The sequence below is a fragment of the Bufo gargarizans genome, chromosome 6 (genome assembly GCF_014858855.1).
Source record: "Bufo gargarizans isolate SCDJY-AF-19 chromosome 6, ASM1485885v1, whole genome shotgun sequence".
Lineage (NCBI taxonomy): Eukaryota > Metazoa > Chordata > Amphibia > Anura > Bufonidae > Bufo > Bufo gargarizans.
Window position 1 is genome coordinate 294,975,808 of NC_058085.1, and position 18,159 is coordinate 294,993,966.

An 18,159-nucleotide genomic window follows, 5' to 3' on the forward strand; every position below is an offset into this window, starting at 1 on the left:
ATTTACCACCTCGGGCAGACTGTTCCAGCAAGGAGATCTCTGGATTCGCCACTGCCGTAAGCTATTGCATCATCATCTGGCCTCAATAACTATAATAGGGACTGGCGTAAATCCAGCAGAAACCCAGCAAATATGCTGAGAATCGGCATGTCAAAAACCGCAAGAAAAAACCCGCAAGCAGCGGTTCTTGTACAGCCAGATCTCAGCATGCTTGCCTGGTGCGGCCATGTAGCATCCGGCAGTCCCGGATTCAGACATCTCCGACAGCCTGCCAGAGATGGTAAACGCTAGTGAGTAACTAGCCTTAGCCTCTCTTTAAAAATGTTTTGCATCAGCCATGGGTTTCCAGTGCATTTCTATTCAGTAAATCCTTGTGTATTTCTAGTATCCAGTTCCTTGTGTAGTCGGGCTGGGTATTCCTAACCAGTCCTTTTTCTTGCAGTTTATATATTTTTTTGTTTCAGCCTTTCCTTGTTCAGCTATGCTAAGTTTTAGTTAAGATAGATTTATAGAAAGTTTCAGAGAAAGCTACAATCAGGGTCAGTTAATGCTTGTTTGCTATTCTTGGTTATCTTCATCTCTCTGTTTCATTACCTGACTGACTTCTCCTCCAGAGACGGACCTTACAGGGAAATTTCCCGGTGGGCCGATGTCCAGGGGGCCACCTGGGTCCTCCTTATGGCCGGCCAGTAGAAGTTTTTGGGGATGTATTTTGTGCTGCTGGGGTAGTATTTGATGATGCATTGTGCAATTTGGCTCTGTTGGGGTGGTATAATGTGCCACAATATGGTATTGCTGGCCCTGCCTTCCATCAATTTGGACCCAACTACAAAACGGGGCCACTTTTAGTATTTTTTCCAGGGCCACTTTAAGTTCCCAGTCCGCCCCTGCTCTTCTCCATCTATTTAAGCCATCATGCCTCTACCATCATCATTTTATACCTGTCATCTAATAGTGAGCTTCTACTTCTATATATTTGTTACTTGTCAGGGTTGATACAAGGGTCATAATATTATTATTGTGACCCTCTGGTTGTTATACAATTCAGCCCAATTATAAATTCTGCGGGTATTTGTGTAACGGGAGACAGCAGTGGTACCCAGGAAAGGTGACTGTTGTGGGTGAAATTCCATTTGCAGTCTTTTAAACAATCAACATTTGATACAGCCACATATGGAAAGCGGTCCTCCAGAAACTTTAACCGTAGCATGGGGAGGCTGCACCATCAGACTCAGCCCCAGTATCGAAACAGACATTCATGGGGGAGGGGTGGGTCACACAAGAGGTCTATGATAAAAAGAGAGTGGACTGTGAAAAAAAGTATGGCCGTAGATGAGATAATTCATATGAATATATTGGTTCTGCTAGCTCAGTCTAGTAGGCGTTCTACTTATCCACTACTTCTACATATCTGTACCTCAAACTATTAAACAGCCTAATAAACAGGCATTGTCATCCTATACAACTTTCCCTATTAAATGATTTAACTGCAGCCTGCCGTTGTTGGCTACGCCTTCAGTTGTACCCCCTGCACACCTTCTCTTTCCATACCCAGTGCTGTGAGAGGCTGGCTAACAGCTTCCTAACTTCTTGCTGCTGGAGGGAAGTTTCTTCTCCCTACACACTTCTGAGGCTCTGTTCTGTGAAACCAGACCACTAACCCAGTTGCTAGCATGTCATTATTTACTGCTAGAGGTAAGATGGAGAAAGCACACAATCCTCACCATATCATAATCTAAATATCTGTTTGCAAGCTGTAATGCAGCTACAATTATTCTTAGACAATTAATGCTAGCAAAGCTAGTTTTACTACCATATATAGTGACAAACAGTGTTCTTTATAGAATACCAATAAAGTACTCCCCACACCCCATAATAGCAGCATTGCTTGATAACTTAGGGGACTGAACGTCACACAAGTGTAGTATCCCAGACATGGCGGTACTACTATTGTAAATGGTTTGTAGTGTAATGCAAGGTAATGTAATGTCATACTATACACATTGTTCAACAGCGTAATAATATTACTGGCTATAGCTACTAGAGAGAGATCGTTGATCCAGGGAGTTATCCTGATTGCCTGATTGGAGTCGGGAAGGAATTTTTAATTCCCCTAAAGTGGGGAAAATTGGCTTCTACCTCAAGGTTTTTTTTTTTTGCCTTCCTCTGGATCAACTTGCAGGATAACAGGCCGAACCGGATGGACAAATGTCTTTTTTTGGCCTTATGTACTATGTTACTATGTAGATAGGGTACGGTTGGCAGTGTCTGGAGACAGGAATGTGAATTACCAACCCATTTCTCCCCCTCTTAGTAGGAGTGGGCAGGTCCGACTTCCTGCCAAGGGAGGGGAAGAGTAAGAAAGTATAGAGTGAGGAAGCCTGCAATTCAGCTCTGATTCCTCCAGGCCCTGAGGATCGAAGAGACAGCTCATCTAGGAGGAACACTGCCCCAGAAAGCATGCAGAGTCCTAGGCTACAGATGATATGTAAACTATGGCGTATTTGTGTCAGTAGAGTGATCACACAATCAAGCTATCAAGACTCTGCTGCAAGGTGGTGGGAAAGACACCACCACTGGATTTCAATACATGCATAGCTAGAAGCCTGCATCATACAGTGGACACCTACAGCCACAATTGCCAGAACACAGCCATAAGGAAGGGAAACTTTTGAGTGTCAACTTTTCCTCCATTGCCAGCCGCCAAACCCCATTATCTGGGAGGAGAAATTGCATTTTGTATGAACTGCTGCTATTTGTCGTTGCACTCAGTAAAGAAAGACGTACTTTGTCCTATAATCTCTGCCTGGTTCCATCACATCACTTATTCACTATACCGAACCCCAGGGAGCAACGGCTTGAGGGAGCACACTGTGACACAACATCTCATCAGGGCCACTACCACTCTCATCCTCTGGACCGGCTCCTCAGGGGCTCGCTCAACAGAGAAATGTACACCCATTTACAGCAATGGCTGTAGTAAGGGCTTATTCAGATGACCGTATGAATTTTGCGGAACAGGTGCAGACCCATTAATTTCAATGGGGCCGTAAAATATGCGGACAGCACACTGTGTGCTGTCCGCATCCGTAGTTTTGTTCCGCAGCCACTAGTTCCTCTATTTTAGAGCATTAAAACTGATTTGGCAGCAATGTAATTGGAGGAAGACTTTAATGGACATGAAAGGAATATGACATTTATTAAACTACTGAGCGTATTGTTTGTGAAGATGGCATTTCAATGAAATGTAAATTGTAACCTAAATAAAAATCTATATCTAAACATTTGGCTGCATTAATAAATTATGACTTAAACATTATTAAAGCCTGGCTGCAGCTGGAGTTTAATTTCCCTTATCAACATGATTCATTCAATGAAATCATTATACTACACATAATTATTAGTGGAGAGCTCGGAGATTCATTTAAATAAAGGTTTAAAAATGACTTTAGAGTATGCATCCATATTTCAACTTTATCTTTATGGAATGTCATTTTGGCTTTTTCAGTAAAAATGAATACAGAAGGCTAAATACGACATACGAGTTGTATGCCTGTATTACAGACCTCAAAAAGGACAATATAAACAGTCATAGGCCATTCATGGAAATCAATATTCTTCTTGTCAAAGGGGTGTGTCGTTACACAGTCTGACACAAGAAACACTGATTGGACAGTGTGAGACAGGGCAGAGACACACCCCCAGTAACACAGCGGGCACATATGAACATGGCACCAACACAGATGTCTTCAGCTGCCAAGCGCACATGTAACACGTCAGCCAGTGTCACAGGTACAGATCTGTTAACAGATGTCCTTCAACTTTCTCTACATGATACATAAATGCCATTTGCTGAAGTGAGACAATCCCTTTTAAGGGGTTGGACACTTCCTAACAATTTTTCATAAATGCCAATAAACTGCATGCTATAGCACACTGAGGTGGAATGCTGGTATATCCCCTCAGTGGCTGGTCAGAAGGCCCTGGCTGCCCGTCTATGGCCTAGGTCGTCCCGTCCATGGGTAGCAGGATGGTAGTGGTCACGCGATTTACTGACATGACTACTTTCTAGGCTTTTCCCCGATCCATCCTCTACTGTGCAGATATCGGACCAGTTCAGTTACTGTGTACCCCTACAGTACCGAACGCCGACACTCCACAAGTGCAGAGAAGGGTCTAATCAGCCAATTGCTGGTTGAGGAGGGTCAGAGCTAAGGCCAGTGATTGTCTCAGCAGGCCTTACCTGAACTACAGTTAGATGTCTAGTCCATTTAGGAGAGTGCAGCAGGCAATGGAATGAAATTCATGGATGGCAACAAAAAAAGTCAGTTGAAATTGTACAGTATATATCATGGTAGATAATGGTAGTAACGTTGAATCTATGGCTGCCACCTCTAAGGCCTCCTGAAACAGCTATTCAAGTAGGAGGAGTGTGTTATGCCAAACTTAGAAAGGCTAAATTCACACAGTGTTCGAAATTCGCCTGGACACTTTGAGATGGTCCCACCAAATGTATGGCCAGGCCTACACAGATGAAAATGTCTGCTACTGATTGCCCTTAAGAAAATGCCCACTGCATGGTATTTTATGTACTGAAAAATACAGATGACTGTGTTATTCAACACAGCTGGGGCTGCAGGTTCCTCTCATCTACTGGCTAAACATATGCGAAATGGTCACCTCCTCTATACATACATTTGGGATTTAAAAGGTATTGGCATGTCAGACTCGTACAGTAGTGGTTTAAAGATCAAACCTACTAAACTAGGCAGGCTGCTGGGTAGGGTTAATCCTGCTGATTAAAATGATACCTGTCTTGAGAAAATTGGTTGTTGCGTTCCTTAAAAAAAAGACTTTATTTTTTATGTAAATGAGGGCTTTGGAGCACTGAAGGGTGGGGCCAGCACTAGAAAACTGAGGAGCTGAGCTACACTGAGAGGCTAGCCCCCCCCACCCCCCCCCCCGAACTAAAGGCCTCATTTTCATAAAGAATAAAAGTCTTTTTGAAATACTGCAACTGATTTTCACAAGACAAGTATCATTTTAATCAGGAGAACTGATCCTACTGACAGGTGCTCTTTAACACCCCGCTAGCAAAAGAAAGGAGCAAGTGATTCCAATGGATCCTTATCCATGCCAACATCAGCGGTTGGGGGAGAGAGTCAGGAGGCCACTATACACATTAGATGGTGGACGAATGCACCAAACTCTGCAGGTTCAGGTGATTCCCATTGAATATATATGGCCAGCTTTAAGCTACATGCACACGAACATTGTTTGTTTCCGTACCGTTTTTTTTGCGGCTAGGATGCAGACTCATTCATTTCAATGGGTCAGCAAAAAATGCGGACAGCACACCGTGTGCTGTCGGCAACAGTATGTCCGTTCCGTAGCCCCGCAAAAAAAAAAAAATAGAACATGTCCTATTCTTGTCCGCTTTAGGCATTGTTACAATGGATCCGCAAAAAACAAAACGGATGGCATACGGATGTCATCAGTTTTTTTTGCGGATCTGCAATTTGCGGACCGCAAAACACATACGGTCGTGTGCATGTAGCCTTACACAATATTTTGTTGTTGTAGTAGATGACATAGTTTAGATTCAATAAGGCCGTTGGGTAGTTCATTACAATCCGGGATTCTATGAGAGTCTGGATGGTTTTATTACATTTAAAAGGAATGTGTTATCAGAAAATCACTTTGTTTTTATGTTAAACTTTTTTGGGTGATTTTTTTTTTTTTTTTTTATGTTTCCATGTCATTATCTATATTTTACAAAATTGTATATAATCCTTCAATTTTCACACTGGTCACTAGGCTAAAGTATGTTAAGACTTCCTATCTTTTGAGAGCAGCTACACGGACCATAGACACACTAGAAGGAGGGGACGTCATTGACTCTATGGGATAGTTTTTTAGGCATGCTGTGTGACCTGTGCATAAGTCAGGAGGTAGCAGATAAGATGTGATATCACCTATTGTAAATGGTGGTCCTTGTGTTATCTGTATAGAGGTGTTACTTGTCATTGTAATTCTACCTGTGGCAATAATGAGATAGCTACTGAAAAGTTACCTGTACTGAACAGGAAATCATGACCTTTTATTAGACCTAGTGACCAGTGTGACAATTGCAGGATTATATACATTTATTAATGTAGACATTGGGACTGAAAATAAAAAAAAATAAAAAATCTCTAACAAACTACGCTTAACATAAAAACGTGATTTAAACAATTGGTAATTTTCTGATGACACATTTCATTTAAAGTTAAACTAAACAAATATGAACATGTTAGATCCAACCATATGAAATCAAGTGCAACAACTAAATAAAGCATGATGAGATGAGCAGAGCTGTAACTGCTCCCGGCACAATAAAGTGCCCAAAGCTCTGGGTTTTTGAAAGCTTCTCTAGACACTATATAAATTATGGATTATGTACTAGATGATCATAAACCTCCAGCAGTCATTCCTCAGTGTCTGTCAGGCTTCATGAACACATTCCAGATTCTTTCTCGTAGATGTCACTGCCCATGCATATCTTTGTCAATTAAAGGAGTATCCATCAATACAGTGATCCTTACGGATTTGATACACACAGAGACTTTAAAGCCTGTATTATACATACCGATTGAGCAAGCGATTGTCGGGAGGGAAGGGTTCCCTCCTGGCAATCGCTTGCTAGCTAGCTGAGGAAACAGCTGCTATTACATGCAGCTATGTTCTCCTCAGCATGGGGAGGAGCAATTGCTTATACCATCGCTTGTCCCCATGCTGTCAAGTGGTTTGCCGACGGCAGACCGTAATTAGACGTCTCTAGCTTTCAAATTTTGGGGGGGCAGCTATAACAACTATACATTTACACAAGTATGCTTAGAAATGCTGTGATACTTTACCCAATACCTAAAACCGCAACAGGGAAGAAAAGTCCTGCTGTCTGTGGTTTAAAAAAATAAAATAAAAATCACTCTGATTTCAACATGTCCTAGCTGCCTGTGGATGACACTTTTATAGGGAGGGGGATCTGTGGATGACACATACCGTATATAGCATCTTACGCTATTTGTGTCATCCCCATTTCCCCCTCCATAACAGTGTCATCCACAGATCCCCCTCCCTATAACAGTGTCATCCACAGATCCCCCTCCCTATAACAGTGTCATCCACAGATCCCCCTCCCTATAACAGTGTCATCCACAGATCCCCCTCCCTATAACAGTGTCATCCACAGATCTCCCTCCCCGCCACTCACAGGAGTGTACATTTGACATTTCTAAACTGTAATCCATATCCTGCAGTAAGTTTAATTTTAAATCAGGATTAAGCGGCCGCTCATCTCTACTAGTACCTTAACCTTACACCACTCGGCTAGCTTCAGTAACAGGGCCAGGTACTAGTTGTTATCGAGCGAGCGCTGATTTCTGCTGGTCAGAGGATACAGATTACAGTTTAGAAGAAATTTACACTCCTGTGAGCGGTCCAGTGGCTGATCTAGAGCCTGGTCTCGGGAGGGGCACTTCCAGATTATTTTCTGTACGCCGCCACAGAACAAGGGTGCTTTTAGAACAGACTCCACAGTGTAGAGGTATACTGTATATTGTGTGGCACAGTGTAGAGGTATACTGTATATTGTGTTGCACAGTCCAGAGGTATACTGTATATTGTGGGGTACAGTGTAGAGGTATACTGTATATTGTGGGGTACAGTGTAGAGGTATACTGTATATTGTGTGGCACAGTGTAAAGGTATACTGTATATTGTGTGGCACAGTGTAGAGGTATACTGTATATTGTGTGGCACAGTGTAGAGGCATACTGTATATTGTGGGGCACAGTGTAGAGGTATACTGTATATTGTGGGACACAGTGTAGAGGTATACTGTATATTGTGGGGCACAGTGTAGAGGTATACTGTATATTGTAGGGCACAGTGTAGAGGTATACTGTATATTGTGGGGCACATTCCAGAGGTATACTGTATATTGTGGGGTACAGTGTAAAGGTATACTGTATATTGTGGGGCACAGTGTAGAGGTATACTGTATATTGTGGGGCACAGTGTAAAGGTATACTATATATTGTGGGGTACAGTGTAGAGGTATACTGTATATTGTGGGGCACAGTGTAGAGGTATACTGTATGTGTGGGGCACAGTGTAGAGGTATACTGTATATTGTGGGGCACAGTGTAGAGGTATACTGTATATTGTGGGGCACAGTGTAGAGGTATACTGTATATTGTGGGGCACAGTGTAGAGGTATACTGTATAGGGAGGGAGAGGCTGGGGATCTCAAACCATGGGGGAGTAATAAAGCCCACCATAATGCCCCCCCCCCCCCCCAGTAGAAATAATTTTCCTTATAATGTGAAATGCCTCCAGTTGAGCTAATGTCCCCATAATGTGCCCGTATAAAATACCCCTATATAGTGCCCTCAGTAAATGCCCCCATAGTACTCCTCTCCCCCTTCCTCCTAGTGCCCCCCATAATGTACCAGTATAAAATGCCCCATATATTGTGCCCCAGTAGATGCCCTCAGTGTCCCCCATAATTTGCAAGTATAAAATACCCCTTCTTAGTGCCCGTAGATTACTCCATAGTACTCCTCTCCCCCCTTCCCCATAGTACCCACCATAATGTGTCCCAGTATAAAATGCTACTGTACAGAGCCCCCCATATAAAATACATAAAATACCCCTTCTTTGTGGCCTCAGTAGATGCCCCTATAGTGCCCGCCAATAATGTGCCAGTAATAAGTGCCCCCATTATATGCCAGTAATAAGCCCCCATCATGTGCCAGTAATAAGCCCCCATCATGTGCCAGTAATAAGCCCCCCATCATGTGCCAGTAATAAGCCCCCCATCATGTCCCAGTAATAAGCCCCCATCATGTCCCAGTAATAAGCCCCCCATCATGTCCCAGTAATAAGCCCCCCATCATGTGCCAGTAATGAGCCCCCCATCATGTGCCAGTAATAAGTCCCCCCATCATGTGCCAGTAATAAGTCCCCCCATCATGTTCCAGTAACAAGAGCCCACCTAATGTGCCTGTAAAACTATTGTAAAAAAAAACAAAAAAAAAAAAAAACTTATACTTACCTCCATGTCAGTGATGCGATGGCCGGCCAAGTGCCTGCAGCCTATTAGAGGAAGGGGAAGGGACATGCCTCTCCCTCCCCTGCCCCGCCGCAGCACAGGCAGATGACTAGTGCTCATCTCCCTGTGCCCGGCTGCAGCCGCTCAGTTGGGGGGGCACAGCGTGATGTAGGGGGGGCCGTGGCCCCCTCTGCCCCCTCCCCCTGACTACGCCACTGGAGACCACGATTTGCCGTCGGCAAACTCTCATTTTTAAGCAAGCAATCATCGGGCAATCGGCGGCAGTATTACACTGCAAAATGATCGCTAGCAAATGTCCCTACGAACGCTCGTTAGCGATTATCGGCCCAAAAATCAGTGTAATACAGCCTTAGGCCTCTTGCACACGAACATTTAGTTTTTCTGCTTCCATTCCGTTTATGCGGATTCCCTTTGTGGTCCACATGCACAACCATTTACTTCAATAGGTCCGCAAAAACAACGGAAGGTACTCCGTATGCATTCCGTTTCCGTATTTTCGTTCCGTTCAAAGATAGATCATGTCCAATTATTGCCCGCAAATCACGTTCCGTGGCTCTATTCAAGTCAATGGTTCTGCAAATAAAAAAAAAAACTGAATGTATACGGAATGCATCGGTATGTCTTCCATATCCGTTCCGTTTTTGCGGAACCATATATTGAAAATTGTATGCCCAGCCCAATTTTTTTATGTACTTACTGTCAGTGGTGTATCTTGGTTTTGTGCTGCCCTAGGCGAGACTAAACTCGGGCACCCCCCTAATGTAAATTTGACCCACCCCTTCTCCCCCCTCTAACCACTCAACGGGTCCCAACCCCCTTACCCCATAAAACAACTAAGTAATAGATTTTTTGTGAATTACTGTAATTTAAGTACTTACAGTTTTTGAAGACAGCAGGTTCAGGGATCAGTGCATTGGTGGCCGGGGCCTGGCCTCAGTGTTCACGGTGACCGTGTGCAGGATCCATTCTGCACTTGGACGGCAACGTGTGGACGCAAAAGGCAGGGGAGGTCGGGAAGAAGTCAGGAGGAGGCGGAAGTAAGTCTTTCAATTCCTTCACTATGCGGCGCCGGCGATGCCGCTTGCATAGTGAAGAATCAGATCGGACAAGGAGCAATACAAATATTTAGCATATTGTGTAACTATCACTAAGCAAACAAGGCATTTTGCCGCCCCATTGGCAAGTGCCGCCCTAGGCAAATGCCTTGTTTGCCTTGTGATAGATACACCCCTGCTTACTGTCTAAACATTATTGCATGCTTCCGTTCACAAGCGGAAACCAAACGGAAAAACGGAACGGCAAAACGGAACGGAAGCGGAACGGAAACACTACGGAAAAAAATGAAACTGAAAAACTGCTCCATTTAAAACGGACCGCTAAACCATACGATCATGTGCAAAAGGCCTTAGGCCTCCTGCACACGACCGTATTTTTTTTCCATTTGTTTTTTTTGTGTTCCATTTGCGGCCCGTATGCGGAACCATTCACTTCAATGGGCCCTCAAAAACAACGGAAGGTACTCCGTATGCATTCCGTTTCCGTATTTACATATTTCCGTTCCGTTTAAAGATATAACATGTTCTATTATTGGCTGCAAATCACTTTCCGTGGCTTCATTCAAGTCAATGGTTCCGCAAAAAAACAGAATGCATCCGTATGTCTTCCGTATCCGTTCCGTTTTTGCGGAACCATCTATTGAAAATGTTATGCCCAGGTGAACGCATTGCACCCGCACTGAATCCGGACCCATTCATTTTTATGGGGCTGTGCACATGGGCGGTGATTTTCACGCATCACTTGTGCGTTGCGTAAAAATCGCAGCATGCTTTATATTGTGCGTTTTTTATGCAAGGCAGGCCCCATAGAAGTGAATGGTGCTGTGTGAAAATCTCAAGCATCCGCAAGCAACTGCGGATGTGGTGCGATTTTCACGCATGGTTTCTAGGTGACGAATGGGATGGGGACCCGATAATTATTATTTTCCCTTATAACATGGTGGTTAGCCACTGGCTTCATAAATAAAGATAAATTTGTTGGGGTAGCTGACCACGCTCACTTCCTACCCTTGCCACAACCCCTTTAAATAAAGTGGGGAGGGTGGAGTGAAAGACGAGAGATATAATAATTTTTTTTAAAGTCGCAGTTACAAATTCATTAAACACATGTGGGTCATTCGTTTTAGATCGCTCATATCACGTTATAGCACAGTTGCCCAACCTAAAAATAGTACCTGTATTGTGTCTTTCCCTCGTCCACAAGCTGAAGAAAACACTTTATAAAGATATGCAGATTAGGTTCCGCAAATCCCCAGGGGCGGTGTTATGGCCATAAGTGCCCAGGCCCCTCTCTGATATGTTGGCATAACTGCTCCCCTTGGGGTCCTCTGACCTGCCCTCCTCTCCTAATTCATCCTCCTCCTCTGGCTTAGATCTTGTGCGCGCGCCGGTCAACACCGGGCCTGCACATGTGCACTGTTAAGATCAGTGCCTCTGCGCATAGTGGGCAGAGCAGTGCACATGCACGGACCAAGAGGTGATGGGCACACGCACGAGATCTAAGCCAGAGAAGGAGGATGAATTAGGAGAGGAGGGCAGGTATGAGCAGTGTAAAACGCTCAAAGTAGGTGACAGACTCCCTTTAAAGTACCCCAAACACTGGTTATTTTTGCTCCATATACTTGTTCTTCATGTCAGCGCTTTCCTTTCCCAGTTTTTTTTTTTTGCCATCACTGCAACATGATGACATGAAAAACAGGTCTATACGGCAAAAGTACAGTTTTTGGAGTACTATGAAGATAAAAAAGTTCATTCTAGGACTGGAGAACCCTTTTAAGGAGATTACTAATAACAATTTTTATTGGTTACATAACAAATATAGCAAAGATTTATACCTTTGTATTTCATCCACATCTTCAACCTCCATAAGAGCCTTTATTTGTGAAGGAGACAGGAACTCTCGTATTGAAAAATTCTCCAGCTGCTCTGCAGGGACTTCATCCTGACCAAGAAGAGAAAACAACTTTCACTTGAATAAAAATCCAAGAGACAAAAACAAAGAATACTAAATGAAAACACCAAGGCCAAAATGAAAATGGGGAGGGGATGATTTCTTACTGAGTATAGTATCATGCATATGAATGGAGTGTTAGAAAATCCCATTCATGAGTTTAGGGTATAAGAGTTGTGGGAGACGGACGTGCAACCCCAGGTCCTTTTGATGGTACAGAAAATGGTAGGCGGACTCAACACTTGAGATGCAATTGCAGTTACTGCGGGAACCGGAACCTGTTGGGAATGGAGTAGCGACAGGACCGCAGTGAGTCATTTTTTAGGTTAAGGGATACAGTTTAGGACCAATGAGGTGCTTGGCTCCAAGGTCAAACAACCTCTTTAAGGCTCCATTGACACGTCCGCAATTCTGTTCTGCATTTTTCGGAACGGAATTGTGGACCCATTCATTTCTATGGGGCCGCACGATGTGCTGTAGCGGATCCGGAATTGCGGATCCGCACTTCCGGGCCGGCAATTCCGTTCCCCCAAAAAATAGAACATGTCCTATTCTTGTCCGCAACAAGATTAGGCATTTATTATTAAGTGCGGCCGATATGCGGTCCGCAAAATGCGGAACGCACATTGCCAGTGTCCGTGTTATGTAGATCCGCAAAACACACATGGATGTGTGAATGGACCCTAAGTTTTTACTGTACATATTATATATGTCTTCTCTTCACAAGAGGGCACATCACTTATAACATCACATAAACAGTTCAACAATGCAACAGGTCTTACAGTCAAAGGGTTAGCAGTCTCTCATATGGAGGCGATCATAACCACACTTATATTTATTAGTCCATTCCCTACAAGATGGTGGCCATATTTACACATATCAGTTCTTCCCGCTAATAGGGACCATTAAAACAGTCCATATAAACGCCACCATCCATGTAGGAGACAGTCCCATCAGTCACACAGCCCACATAAGTTTATGTAAATGACAAGACAGCCACATAGTTGGTGTCTTGGTTGGGGTATCTTGCAGCTTGTCACTACCTGGGCCATCTGTCACTCCTAGAGATGAGCGAATTTATGAAAAGTTCGATTCAGCCGATTCGCCGAATTTTACAAAAAAATTGGCTTTGTGATGAATAACTTCGTCATGAAGCGCTTTTTTTGTAAGTAGCAGGTGCAATGACAGGGAGCAGCGATAGTGCCACCCCCCCATCATTGTACCCCTCAGAAGCCGCGTTCATACATGAACTACATAAATTAACATTAAAAAGAAATGTCATCAATCTTACCGCCTCCATTTGATTGCGACGGGCCGGCTGCCACCATCTTGCTTAAAGATCTGGAGCGAAATCTTGCGCAGAGCCAGATTACGTCATCACGCCGGCTGTCACCACGCAAGGGATTTCGGCCGAGATCTTCAATCAAGATGGAGGCTGGCAGGCCCGTCGCGAGCAAATGGAGGTAAGTGTGATTTTTTTGGGGTTTTTTACACTATTTCAGGTTAAATCGATTCGCTGACACGAAGCACAAGGAAATTTGGCTTCTAGGCGAATCGAGTTTATCCTGAAATTCGGATCAAATTCCACTTTGTGGGAATCAATTCGCTCATCTCAAGTCACTCCCACAACCCCATAGGGCAGCGGTTCTCAACCAAGGGGTCGCGACCCCTTTGGGGGTCGATCGGCCCTTTCCAGGGGGTCGCCTGAGGCTTCCTATTAGAGCTGCACGATTGTAGCATTACATTACCCTACTTCGTGAGATTTCCGTCACACTGCTAATGACGTGAGGAGGCGTTCCTGAGTTTTGACGATCTGTGCATGCGCAAACCGACAGTTTATGGAAAATCTCAGCGGAGTTCAGCTTCACACCGGGACACTGCGCATGCGCCGGCCGGAGTTAGCCGCGCTTGCGCACTGGGCCGTAATATTTCCCTACTTAAGGCTCTCCTGCGCATGCGCAGTGTCCCGGTGTAAAGCTGAACTCCGCTGAGATTTTCTGTCGGTTTGCGCATGCGCAGATCGTCAAAACTCAGGAATGCCTCCTCACGTCATTAGCAGTGCAACAGGAAGACAGGAGGTAGGGAAATCTCACGAGGTAGGGTAGTATAACGCTACAAATAGGAGAGAGATTGTTTCACACAGGAGTAACATACTTTACACGCAAAGACAGTTATGTGCGCAGTTTAGGACACATGAGGGGACACATAGGGCCATGAGGGGGACCAGCATAAGATGCTATATGTCTTATGCTGGCCCCCCTCATGGCCCTATGTGTCATAGCACACATCCCCTATAACAGCGTACGCCACAGATCCACCCCATAACAGTGCCATCCACAGGTCCCCCATAAGTGTCCTCCACAGATCCCCCAGAACAGCGTCCTCCACAGATCCCCCAGAACAGCGTCCTCCACAGATCCCCCAGAACAGCGTCCTCCACAGATCCCCCAGAACAGCGTCCTCCACAGATCCCCCCAGAACAGCGTCCTCCACAGATCCCCCCAGAACAGCGTCCTCCACAGATCCCCCCAGAACAGCGTCCTCCACAGATCCCCCCAGAACAGCGTCCTCCACAGATCCCCCCAGAACAGCGTCCTCCACAGATCCCCCCAGAACAGCGTCCTCCACAGATCCCCCCAGAACAGCGTCCTCCACAGATCCCCCCAGAACAGCGTCCTCCACAGATCCCCCCAGAACAGCGTCCTCCACAGATCCCCCCAGAACAGCGTCCTCCACAGATCCCCCCAGAACAGCGTCCTCCACAGATCCCCCATATAACAGCGTCCTCCACAGATCCCCCATATAACAGCGTCCTCCACAGATCCCCCATATAACAGCGTCCTCCACAGATCCCCCATATAACAGCGTCCTCCACAGATCCCCCATAACAGCGTCCTCCACAGATCCCCCATATAACAGCGTCCTCCACAGATCCCCCATATAACAGCGTCCTCCACAGATCCCCCACAACACAGCGCCCTCCACAGATCCCCCACAACACAGCGCCCTCCACAGATCCCCCACAACACAGCGCCCTCCACAGATCCCCCACAACACAGCGCCCTCCACAGATCCCCCACAACACAGCGCCCTCCACAGATCCCCCACAACACAGCGCCAATTACAGAACTACCTAACACCTTGTAATAGACTGGCATACATCCTGCATATCAGATATTTACATTACAATTCATAACAGAAGCAAAATTAGTTATGACGTAGCAAGGAAAAAAATTTAATGGTTGGGGGTCACCACAACATGAGGAACTGTATTAAGGGGTCACGGCTTTAGAAAGGTTGAGAACCACTGCCATAGGGGATAATGCAGGCCAGCAGCGTACACTGTCTTGACTGAAAATGATGGGGGCTCACTGTACAGCTACTGTACCTGCAAATACTACTTGTTCACATAGCAGTAGGCAGCAATAAATGGCTCAAGATGATGGATTATAGGGGTCCCTGCAAAATCTTTGAGAAAGCAGGTCCCTGGGGAAAAAGGATACTGGTTTTCTTAAAAAATCAACCCAGTTTTCTATATGGATACAAGCTGGTTGAGATGCTGTGCTGGAGGACTGGGGGCCCACATTTATCAGGAGCCCTCTGGGGGCTTCACCTGTTCCCCTGTGGGCCAGTCCGAGCCTGCCTGGCAGGAATAACCCTGGTGCTGCTTCACCCTCCTGCAGCTCAGTGTCTCACCGGCCACTTTGGTCGGTGTCATAGACCTGCCCAGTGATTTTATTGTAGTCCCGGTCTGTGGCCTGGTCATTGGGCCTTATCTGTGGCCCAGTCATCATCAGGCAGCCACCTCTCTTTGGTCATTGTGACCACAGCCAGGAAATTTTCTTTCACCTGCTCCATGGTTTTCTGGATTAGGCTCTTGTCCATTACTCTTCTAACGAAGGGCCTGTTTCATACAACGCTAGCCTCGTCAGTACAATGGACTGCCACTTCATCCCCTTCATTCATCAACAGGGGCTGTTCAGCCTTTCCGTTCTCCTGCTCTGTTATAGGAGCAGGAGAATCTGAGCCGAACTGATAGACTATAATGGGGTCCGTTAGGTTTCCGCGCAGAACTTATGCACAACTTTTGTCTCCGCTCCAAAATCATCTTCTGAGCGGAAACTGACCCCATTATAGTCTATGGGGTCCGTAGGCTCTGTTCGGCTCAGTTATGTGCCGAATCCGTCCTTTCCATTCTCCTGCTCCTATAACGGAGCAGGAGAATGGAAAGGCTGAATGCTGACGTGAACTCAGCCTTACAGGGTACACTACAGGTTTGCCAACAGACAGCATGCCCCCTAGATCTCTTCTGTATTTATTGAAGATTTATACATTGCATTGTAAAGGGTTAAATCTGCTTCAAAATTCACATATTAGAAACCAATCACAGCAGTGAACAGAATATGTGGTTCATTCACATGCTGCGGTTCAGTTGCACTTTTTTTTTTTTTTTTGGTGGGGGGGGGCGGGGGAGTGGAGGTTTATTTAAAGGGACTCTGTCACCACTTTCTAACCCCCACTTTTTTAACTATCGTTTTATTCATGGTGCCCTTCTGATTACAGTTGTCATCTTATATGTTAGATCTGCGGTGCCGTTTAGGTAAAAAATCGATTTATATCACCTGTCAATCAGCTAGATAAGGTGCCCAGGGCGTTCCTCTCCTCTTGAATCTGCCGCCTGCCGCCGCCGCCGTTGGTGCCCAGCTCCTCCCCCGGTCTCGTCAGCGCTGCCTCAAACAACACAGATCCGCCTCCGGCTCTCCCTCAATGCCCCCTCCTTTTTTTCGGAAATCTCGCGTGTGCGCACAGGCCTGCGCCCGTGCGTACGCATCCTTTTCTCGCGCATGCGCATAACGCGAACTTAGAGCGATGATGCCGAAAGGATGCGTACGCACGGGCGAGATTTCCGAAAAAAAGGAGGGGGCATTGAGGGAGAGCCGGAGGCGGATCTGTGTTGTTTGAGGCAGCGCTGACGAGACCGGGGGAGGAGCTGGGCACCAACGGCGGCGGCGGCAGGCGGCAGATTCAAGAGGAGAGGAACGCCCTGGGCACCTTATCTAGCTGATTGACAGGTGATATAAATCGATTTTTTACCTAAACGGCACCGCAGATCTAACATATAAGATGACAACTGTAATCAGAAGGGCACCATGAATAAAACGATAGTTAAAAAAGTGGGGGTTAGAAAGTGGTGACAGAGTCCCTTTAAGCAGAATAACAACATTTGTGGCAGAAAACATAAAAAAAAAAGGAAAAAAACGTGCAATAAAACCGCTCCAGTGTGGCTGCATTGTGGGCCTGTGGTGACAAAAAGCAAGTTCTTGGTCTGCAATGTGTGAATAAGCCCTTACTTCAGAGAAAACTAAGTAGAGATACAAACATAATTCTACAGCTCATCAGATGATGGGTCACAAACTCCAGCATCTCCTGCAGATTATGGGGTGAGGTGCAATCCTCTAAGAATAAAGACACACACGGGCAACAGTTTTATAATATATCTGAAGACGATCCGACAGCAGCCGTCACAGACGAGCATTACCTGCCCCTCGGTCACGTTCTCCTCCTGCGTCGCCATGTTCCCGGTTTAGCGTTCTGTTGCCAACAGTGACCAGACGGCGCCGCCCACGTGACTGGTCACGTGACGAGCCGCGTTACTCCAGGTATAGACTGGAACTGTCCCTGCTTGTGGCTGCCCTGCCCGGTGTCATGAAGATGCAGAAGGGGCATGACCGGTCCTGGATGGCTGAGGGACATTGTCCGACTTGTTAGCTGCCGTATTTCTACAAATCCTGCTACTTTTATGGTTTGTTTTCTTTTAAATAAGATATCCTTTCAAAATAAACAAATAATAAATAAATCCTATAAATAAATAAACAAATCTTTTTATTAACCCCTTCTATCCCTGGTGAGTTTTCACCCTCCTGCCCTGGACATTTTTTGCAAATCTGACTCGTCACATTAAGTGGTAATAACTTTGGAACACTTTTAATTATCCAAGCCATTCTGAGATTGTTTTCTCGTGACACATTGTACTTCAT

The 18,159-nt window shown here is 45.5% G+C and overlaps 1 protein-coding gene across 1 annotated transcript in view; it reads right to left on the bottom strand.

Annotated features, from left to right (window-relative positions):
• CABCOCO1 (ciliary associated calcium binding coiled-coil 1) overlaps window positions 1-17,714 on the bottom strand; it is a 92,581-nt gene extending 74,867 nt beyond the window's left edge. The window contains exons 1-2 of the mRNA XM_044300110.1: window positions 17,661-17,714; window positions 12,006-12,112 (exon numbers count right to left, since the gene is read on the bottom strand). Coding sequence (XP_044156045.1) covers window positions 12,006-12,112; window positions 17,661-17,696 — 143 coding nt within the window. The 5' untranslated portion in view covers window positions 17,697-17,714. The remainder of the gene's footprint in view (window positions 1-12,005; window positions 12,113-17,660) is intronic.
• Between the last annotated feature and the right edge of the window lie 445 nt (window positions 17,715-18,159).